This window comes from Miscanthus floridulus, chromosome 18 (genome assembly GCF_019320115.1).
Source record: "Miscanthus floridulus cultivar M001 chromosome 18, ASM1932011v1, whole genome shotgun sequence".
NCBI classification, from domain to species: domain Eukaryota; kingdom Viridiplantae; phylum Streptophyta; class Magnoliopsida; order Poales; family Poaceae; genus Miscanthus; species Miscanthus floridulus.
The window spans coordinates 128,754,318-128,763,579 of record NC_089597.1 but is presented as its reverse complement, the minus strand read 5'-3'; the positions used below and the strand labels follow the sequence as shown (position 1 = coordinate 128,763,579).

The window sequence follows — 9,262 nt, the reverse complement described above, 5'->3', positions numbered from 1 at the left end:
AAATTTCGTTTCGCAAATTAGTCGCAAGTTGTGCAATTAGTTTCATAATTAACCTATATTTAATACTCTATGCATGTGTCAAACATTCGACGTGACAGGAATTTTAGGAGCGTCTAAAGAACCAAATAGAATCTAAGTTAGAAACCATATCTACACAAGAACCAAGACATGAAGGTACGTGATTGATAAAGAATGAAGAAAATATATGTGATTGAATAAAAAATTATTCTGTAGAAATTATTAATTAAGATAATTTTTATACGTAGTGTCCGTAGAAATTAATAGATATATAATCTACGTTTAGATTCCAGCGTTGGGACTACCCTAGCCTCGGCAGCGGCAAACGCCTAGGCTGCCTTTTTTGTCCTTTCCAAGCGGCAGCCGTTTTCCATTTCTGTTCAAGTTCACGCCGCCACCGCCTGCGCCTCCCGACGCGCTTGCCGATCCGCCCATTCCGCCGTTGCCCCTCCCTCTCCCGTCGCCGCGCGCCTCAGCCGCCCGTGGCCCGGCCATGGAGCGCGCCGCCGGGGAGGCGGGCGCCCCCACGCCGGCGGCGAGAGGGGGAGCGGCAGCGCCAGCGGGGGCAGGGGCAGGGGCAGGGGCAGGGGGAGGGATGGTGAAGGGGCGGTCCTGCAAGGGCTGCCTCTACTACTCGTCAGTGCTCAGGTCGCGAGCGCGCGGGCCCGTCTGCGTCGGCGTCACCCGCGCCATTCCCCAAGGTAGCCGCGCCCCTCTCCGGACACTACTGCATCCACCCTCTCTGCCTGCGCTAGGGTTTTGCTGATTCGGCCAGCCACAGTATCCAAAAGCCCCCCTCGCTTTTACCTGCATCCCTCTGCTGCGCCCCTGCGAGTGGCGGCCCGCTGGGTAGTGATTTGCTCTTGGTTGCCTCTCGGTGCTCACTCCGCTCCTGGTTTGCTCTTGGTTGCCTCTCGGTGCTCACTCAGCGCCTGCGAACCGCTTACCTGTCACAGGGGGTGTTCTGCTGAATACCGATTAGGTTCCTCCAGACAACTACATTGGCGTTAGGATATGGGAATGAGGACATGGGCATTTCTTAGCAATTTTTATGGTCTCAAATTGTGTTAGGAAATGTGTAATATCAGGGCTTTTTCATCCATAAAACCCGATTCATTCCATCATCCACACAGATTTAGATGTAAACTATTTAGCCCTATGGTACAGTTAGTGCACTGAGTATTGACAAATGGCAACCGAATGAGTAGGCTTTCAGCAATGGGAAATTTGAACTATTCTATGGCTTGGTGCATATGGCTCACATGAGGTTCTCTACCAAGTATTTACCTTTGTGCACTTTAGTGCTAACCCTTGTATATACGCTAAGTGCTAGGGTTTATGTATTGGCTCATTACAGCGTCTAAGAACTAAGAAGTAATTGACTTTGTTCCATGGCGAGACATTTAATCTGGAATTTTGTTGGGTTCTCCCACTTTTTGGGCTGAAGGGCAATGGTGGTACTATCCTGACCCAGCAAGACATGGGCAGCATCCTAATAGGATTGTGCGCTCCTAGACACCCTCAAAAGTTCCGGGAGATATAGGCTTTTCTGTACAGTTTTAGGGTCTCAGATAATCCCACCGAACAGCACTAGGTTAGGCCTATTAGGGGAATTCCGTGCTGAAAACAAGTGCAAAGTCTTCGCTTGGATTCTCATCCAAAACAAAATCCTTAGCGGACAACCTCGCCCTACGCGGATGGCCCCACCAAAGCTCGTGTGTTCTATGCAATGGCCCACTAGAAACAGGACACCACCTCTGCCTCACCTGCCCCTTTGCCCGAGCTACATGGATCATAGTAGCGACTTGGAAAAATCTTAATAACATCCAGCAAATCCTACAGGCAAGTTCGGACAGTGTGGCTGATTGGTGGGAATTGGCCCTGTCCTCAGTCCCAAAAGAAAAAAGACGTGAGTTTAATGGGTTGGCCATCTACATCATGTGGAACTTGTGGAAGGAACGCAACTGCAGGATTTTTTATAACATATACTCCACAGCGACCCAGGTAGCAGGGCATGTCAAGGATGACATAGTGCAATACAAAAGGGCTTTTACAACTACGCAACATTAACGCTCCTGTTGTTGTTACTTTGGGGCCACGTGGCCGTGTATTTCCTCCAAGGCCATGAGGCCAGCCTATACATAAAACCTCTTTTTCATCTTAATTGAAAGGCAGAGCTCCTGCCGTTGCGTTAAAAAAAAAGGCCTATTAGGGGAATTTCTCCCCTTGAGTTGAAAAATATAATCAACACACTTGGATTCATGGATAAACTCCTGTGCAGTTGTTAGTGCTTGTTTGCTACCGACCAAAAGCGTAGGTTATAAACAATCTAAACTTTGATCTGTTCTGTAACATTGTGCTAAGGCTTTCATCCTGTGACTCACTGCAAAAGTAATCCTTATCTGTGTCTATTATAAGTTTATAACATATATACTTGATTTATTGTATAATCAAGTAAGGAGAGCAGTATGACTCTTGTACTCCGTTTCATGGTCTGTCTATTTTGTTATCTGATTCCATTCCTTTTTAACTGATTGATTGACTATTCCCTCCCTCTTAACTGTGTATCAGTTTCTGAGCGTATGGTTGGAGAACTTGAACTGGAAGCTATCCAAGAAGGTCGCTATCTTGCAGATTTCAGATATGCATGTGTTGGCTATTCAATGTACTTAGATGACAAGGAAACTCCTACGGGGATACGAGATAAGGCACGTGCGCAGCTACCTGTTTGTACTGGAGTCGAGGTAATATCTGCTTAACCATGTAATTCCTATGCATTTATGATGCATTCACATGTCAGGACCATGTCAGAGTGACATGATGGATAAGGAAGCAGTTAGGCACAATGGTGCCTTTGATGTTGTTAAGTGTGAACATTATCCAACGATAGCTGATGTACCAGAGATGATTGTGACTTCTCAGGATCTGATGAGAAAATTGAGCTTTAGTTATGTTGAATGTCAGAATGGTGGGATGAATATTCATGTCAATTTGTTATCTTCATAGATTATATGTTTATTACAATAATCATGCAAGCTTTTCTTTTCTCGACCACAGTACAAATAAATGCGGTCATTCTATTCTGAAATTTGTTCTTGATTTTCCTCCAGATTTATTCCGCACTGACTGTTCAACCTGCTCAGCTAGTGTTTTGTAGCTATAAGTTAAACTATGTCTTATGATCATTCACATGTGACATGTCTATTTTGCTAACAAAGAATATCTTTCCCCCTTTTCCAGCTATTGTCAGATAGAAAAGTCCCAACAAATGTTAAGAAAGAAGGTAAGAAAACATTTTCTTCTGTTATTTGATTAGTGTGTGTGCTAGGCTGCTAGCAACTGCAAAGCTAACACAATATTCTCGAAAAGTTCAAATGTTTGGTCATGGACAGAAGTGCTTAATGTGTCACACTTGCTTATTCAAATATATCAATCTACCGTCGTGTGCATTTTACCTGAAATACACTGTCAATGCTATTCGATTTTTAGTTAGAATGGCATCCTGATTTATGATGCATTTGCAGTAGGTATGAAACCTTAAGAGATCAGCCACTAAACTGTAAAATATATACAGAATGTTGCCTTCTTGAAAATCATTGTTATTTTTATTGCACGTGCGTGGAGAAATCACCAAATATTTTCACGAAAAATAGAATTTATCCAATAGTCAACTAATACATGGAAAAATGTGTCCTGATACACAAAATAAAAATTGCAACTTGATCAGTTCTTAGTAGTATTCGATTAGTTCTTAGTAGTCTCTAAACTTAATTCCTCATAATGTTTTTGCCACTATACCCATTGCCAGTTTTTATGGGCTTATTTTCTGTGCAATCTAGGATTAGAGAAACTTGGTCCTAAAACTATACGCTTCATTGGTGAAACTGTGAAAAATATCTGATTACCAAGTATCTTGTCTATGTCTCCTGTCCGCTTTAAGCATTACTTTTGCTGTTTTGCGTGTTTGAAACATGCTTCTTTCTTGCATTATTTTGTAATTATCTGCCTGCAGGATTCACATTGTTTCTGTTCTCAAAACTTCTACTCATCTTTATAATTCCGCAGCTCCAAAACCACGTCATTACAAACCAGGGCAACCAGGGCATGCAGGAGATGATTTCTTAACTAAGTGAGTTGGTATTTTGGTTTATATATGAATTTGTAAGTTCTGAAATTCGTATTAGCATTTCAACAACTTTGTCTTTGAACCTGCAGATTTCAGAGGAATGCAGGGCTTGTGGCGAACGGTGTGGCTAAGAACCTGAATAAAGTTGGGACCTACATCAAAGACACCGTGGGTGATATGATACAGCCTTACCGCAAGCGTCCCAAATAAACCATAGACCTGTCTCACCCTAAAGACCTAAATCCTGTATGGGAGTAAACATTAGATGACCGGGGAACGTCGGATCAATCACTTCCCCCGTACACCCGGCACAGCAGTAGCTTTCTGTTGGTTTCTGAAGCTCTAGAAAATTGAGAGAATTATTGTTAGGAAAATTGCCAATTGGAGCATGTTATCCACTAGCTGTTGGGGCTTTGATTTCACGTTTTCTCGTAGCCCCACTGCCTCGCCCCATTTGGGAGCGATTGTTGTTTCACTAGGTCCCTCCTCCAGTAATGTACATGATGTCATGTAATAAAACATTAAAACAGCCCCGTCCCGCCCCTCTTGAGAATAATAGCGTAGTGCCAGTGAGGGTTCCAGTGATGTATTTTCTTGGAGCATTGCAGTATACGGGTACGTAGAGGATGTTCGAACTGGCTCGTATTCCGTTATTTCTCTGAACTCTTCATCAGATGATGATGGACCTTGACCTTCTGGCGTGCTTGTTTATTTATATATATTATTTTGTGCCTTTGCATTTTGCTACGCTGATTGTATGTTGTACTACTTGCACGCATGCATGTGCAAATTGTTCCTGGTCATACCAAGACCAAATTAGCTCTGAATAGAAACATGCAAAGCTGCTAAAAGTCAGCTTATACATAATAAAAAGAGTCCACTGTCGTTAATTTGCACATTGCGCTTCTGCTGTCTCTATTCTCATAAATCTCAGCAACGCCAATACACCATGACGGAATGACCACCAACAAAGCGACCTCGCCAATCCACCGCTCGCCCACACGCTCGCCGATCCGCAGCTCGTGACCGCGCTCGCCGATACCCACGGGCTTCTGAAAGATTACATTTCTTGTCTAGCTATCAATTTAGCCCACGAAAGCTGCCACAGCCGGCCCAGCCCACGGTATAACCCTAGCCCCTTGCCGCGTCCACATCCCAGTCGCACACCGCACGCCGCCGCTGCTCGCGCCTCTCCCGCTCTCCTCTCCCGACAACAGCTCCACTGCCGCACCCGCACGGATCCTGCGTCTGCATCCATCCACCTCCGGCTCTCTGAAGGTGAGCCCAAACCCCCAGTCACAGTTCACATGGTTTGAATTCGGTAGCAGTGAATCAGGAGGTCTCGAGCTCTGTTTGGTGGGAAGGGCCACATGTTCTAGACGCGAATTTGCTCCGTGCCCATGGTCAGGACTAGGCGCATATCTGGCACTGTATTGTCTTGCTCTTTTGAACTGATGACAAGGTGAAGTTTAGCATTTTACGGGCCCCGTTTAGCATTTTTTTTTTGGGTGAAAACACTTGGCATTGGTTTCTCTCTTGGTTATTAGTACTGCGATGCGAGCTTGCACATTTGAATTAGTTATGATGGCCTATGCATTCCACCACTTTTTCTGTTTTTAACAATTAGTTTCTAAATTCTCGCCTGTTGGTTAAGTAGATGTTTCCTGTAAATGGTGCCTGCATTTGAGTTTCCTACCATGTTGTTCGCACTCCAGAGATTTTATTTACTGTGCAGAAGAGAGTTCTGTTCTCAGCCATTTCATTCTTTTATAATAAAAGATTTATCAGTAGTTTCAAATAGCTGTGATGTCAAGTATTACCAATACCAACCAAGCGTAACACAGTAGAATTTTCAAGTTTTCCACAGGATTGCAAATCGCAGTCTTTTTTTTTTGTTTATTATGTTTTGGAAAATATAATCTTTAAGACACATTAGTGTTGGGTATTTTTAATCCCCCCTCCCAATTGAGTAGCTGATATTTTATTGCACGCTCTGAACTTCATGATGTCTTGCTGATTGTGCTCATTGGCTGGACTTGTTTGTGTAATGTTTCATTCATCTTATCATCATGCAGTGTTGTTGAGATAGACTGAGACTTCTTTCTTTGGGTTCTTGATCTCCTGACATGTTAAGCTGTATAGTAGGATCATGTTATTTTGCTCATCTACAATCATATCGAACTACTAATTGTTGTCATGGTCCTGCTACACCTGTCATGTTAGCTCTGAACTATCCAATATCTAGTTTGGATGACCAATCTGATGCACTTTTCGAGAGAAACTACTCATAACTCTCCTTCATAGAGTGGAGTTCTAGATGTCCTGTTTGTTTGTGTTTAAGAGTCAGGAACTACACATCTAGTACCTGCAAGTCCATGGCCAGTTTATTCTCTGTTCCCTCTCTTGTATTCCCTTCCTGTCCCTTCTCCTGTAGTCAAATTGTCTGGTCACTTGGTCTGATTGTAGAGGGGGAGCCAGCAGCTACAGCAGGTTGACCTGGCTGCTGGAGTGTTTGGCTTATTGGAAATCTAGAAAAGATGAGCAAAATGGCACAATGCAAGAATGAAGGGCAATTTTAATGCTAATGCTATGTTGCTACTGCTTTTAATATGCCTTTTTTATTTATTTGTAAAAAAAAACTTTGTGTGTGAAAAAGCAGTATCCATATCCATGCTGCATAGTAGTTTATATTTTATACGTAGGTGCCAAGAGCCTGTACTTTATCTATCAATCTATGTGTGCAACATTGATTGTTTTGCATGTCTCGGTTTATAAGGCTAATTGATCTTTTGTAGCTTTGGTATACTAATGCGTAACTATTAGAATTTATATGCATTTATGTTATTGTGATTATTTTGATAGGATTTTGTTCTTTTGGCAGACTAATTCTCCAGGAAAGATGAGCTTGATATCCCAGAACGCGGTCCAGAAGCGCCGCCTCAGGAAAAATGAAGCTGATGATGGCAATGATGAGGACATTGGCTCTCCGACCTCCATAGATGCAGAGGTTGGAAAGGAAGTAAAGTTGAAGAATCACAATAAGGAAAGGAAGAAGAAAAGGACTAAGATGCTGGAATCCCAGCAGAACAAAGAGGAAGAGGAGATGCGGCAGCTGGAGAGCTCATTGTTTGGTTCCCTTTATGCGCCACTGGAGTTTGGCACTGAGGTAGGCGCTGCAGTAGTAGCTCCTGACCAGGATGCGCCTTTGTTTTTCACAGATAGATCCGCTGGTGGTGGCGTGGATCATTTTCCTATATATGAGGAGGATATGGCCCATGAGGATGAGGAAGACGTGGTGGGTGTCAAGGGGAGGAGGCCTGTATGGGTGGATGAGGAGGAAGAAAGGACAGAAGTGGACATCGTGAAGGTTTCAAGGTTGAGGAAGCTAAGAAAAGAGGAAGATGAGCATTTGATTTCAGGGAAAGAGTATGAGGCCAGGCTGCGTGGTCAGCATGCCAAATTGAACCCCTTCACTGGCTGGGCTGATATGGACCGGAAAACTTCTCTTCCTGTCGCATCAGATGGTGAGTCTGATGATGAGGGTTGTGTCGATGATATCCTTCAGAATAACGATGAGCTTGTTGTCAAGGATACTGTCAAGCTCTTACCTGGGATGCTGGAGTTCTCAAGGCTCGTTGATGCCAATATCCAGGATCCATCAAGTGGTCCTATCAATTCAGTGCAGTTTCATAGGAATGGGCAACTGATGCTTGCTGCAGGTTTGGACAAGCATCTCAGGTTTTTCCAGATTGATGGAAAGAGAAACCCCAAGATCCAGAGCATATTTATTGGGGACTGTCCAGTACACAAGGCCTCATTTCTACCTGATGGCTCTGAGGTGATCCTATCAGGAAGGAGAAAGTTCTTCTACTCATTTGACCTGGTGAATGCTGCTGTTAGCAAGATTGGACCTTTGACAGGGCGTGAGGAGAAAAGCCTGGAGAGCTTTGAGATATCCCCTGATTCGAGAACCATTGCTTTTGTTGGTAATGAAGGGTACATCCTTCTTATTTCTGCCAAGACAAAGCAGCTCATTGGAACCCTCAAGATGAATGGAAGCGTGCATTCACTGGCTTTTGCGGATGCTGGAAACCAGCTGCTGAGCAGCGGTGGAGATGGCCATGTTTACCACTGGGATCTCGGAACAAGGAAGTGCATCCACAAGGCTTTTGACGACGGTTCCCTCGCTGGCATTTCGCTTTGCACCTCGCAGGACAGCTCTTTGTTTGCCACAGGCTCCACCAGCGGCATCGTGAATGTGTACAAGAGGGATGATTTTCTTGGCGGGAAGAGGAAGCCACTTAAGACGATTGAAAACCTGACCACTGACATTGGCGAAATGAAATTCAACCATGATGCCCAGATCTTGGCGATCAGCTCAAGGAAAGAGAGGAATGGGATGAGGCTTGTGCACATCCCGTCGTTCAGCGTGTTCCAGAACTGGCCAGGGCCTCGGTTCAGCCTTCACTATCCACGGTGCCTGGATTTCAGCCCTGGCAGTGGGTTCTTGTCTGTCGGACATGCGGGTGGAAAAGTCCTGCTATACAAGATTCACCACTATAAAAACGCATGAGACTAGGATGGTTACTTGGCAAAACCCAGTTTTGACATTATGTTTGTACTCTTGAACACTCCATGAATCAAGTGTATGCTGATTCGTTCCAGTCATTGCGCTTTACGCTTTGCTGCCACTGGTTTCAATGCTTGATACAAGCTGGCAATCTCGTACTTGTCTTTTTTAGTCGTATGCAGTTTGTTATGCTGCTTTTGCTTTATGGTGGTTGTTGATTGCGGAATTTCAGTTTCCTGTATTGGGCTTATGGGAGTAATCCTGGAGTCTGGAGCCATATATTATGTGAGTATATACAGTGGTATGTTCATTGCATTCTGAATCTGAATGCTTTGGATTGGATGTACTCCGTATGCAAGCATCCCCTTTTGTCTTCCGAGCTGGTGAACTGTCGCCCAGGTTGGAAATGTGGCGCTTGTGATTTGTTTTTTTTTTTTAACCCAAACGCTTGTGAATTGTGAAGCACTAGTTCTGCATCATGGCAGCTGTTACCATCAGTAAGCATGTTCACTGAATTTCTGCGCGGTGTTAGATCGTCCAGTTCGCCT

The 9,262-nt window shown here is 44.1% G+C and overlaps 2 protein-coding genes across 3 annotated transcripts; both read left to right on the top strand.

Annotated features, from left to right (window-relative positions):
* The first annotated feature begins 356 nt into the window (after positions 1-356).
* Positions 357-4,717, top strand: LOC136521732 (uncharacterized). Its single transcript, XM_066515503.1, has 5 exons — positions 357-719; positions 2,590-2,762; positions 3,259-3,301; positions 4,084-4,147; positions 4,234-4,717. The coding sequence occupies exons 1-5, from the start codon at positions 512-514 to the stop codon at positions 4,352-4,354; spliced, it is 609 nt and encodes a 202-aa protein (XP_066371600.1). The 5' UTR covers positions 357-511; the 3' UTR covers positions 4,355-4,717.
* Positions 4,718-5,295: 578 nt separating this feature from the next.
* Positions 5,296-9,018, top strand: LOC136521697 (U3 small nucleolar RNA-associated protein 18 homolog). Of its 2 annotated transcripts, none has more exons than XM_066515451.1 (2): positions 5,296-5,422; positions 7,026-9,018. In XM_066515451.1, exon 2 carries the CDS (start codon positions 7,044-7,046, stop codon positions 8,715-8,717), a length of 1,674 nt encoding a protein of 557 aa, XP_066371548.1. In that variant the 5' UTR covers positions 5,296-5,422; positions 7,026-7,043; the 3' UTR covers positions 8,718-9,018. The 2 variants fall into 2 exon arrangements, with proteins under 2 accessions (XP_066371548.1, XP_066371550.1); XM_066515453.1 differs by having other exon boundaries at positions 5,303-5,606.
* The last annotated feature ends 244 nt before the right edge of the window (positions 9,019-9,262 follow it).

Excerpts from the sequence above, each read along its gene's own strand:
- LOC136521732 (XM_066515503.1), top strand. The coding sequence starts at position 512 with ATGGAGCGCGCCGCCGGGGAGGCGGGCGCCCCCACGCCGGCGGCGAGA. Across the intron at positions 2,763-3,258 it reads CTGTTTGTACTGGAGTCGAG|CTATTGTCAGATAGAAAAGT; the intron begins GTAATATCTGCT and ends CCCCTTTTCCAG. Across the intron at positions 4,148-4,233 it reads GGAGATGATTTCTTAACTAA|ATTTCAGAGGAATGCAGGGC; the intron begins GTGAGTTGGTAT and ends TTGAACCTGCAG.
- LOC136521697 (XM_066515451.1), top strand. The coding sequence starts at position 7,044 with ATGAGCTTGATATCCCAGAACGCGGTCCAGAAGCGCCGCCTCAGGAAA.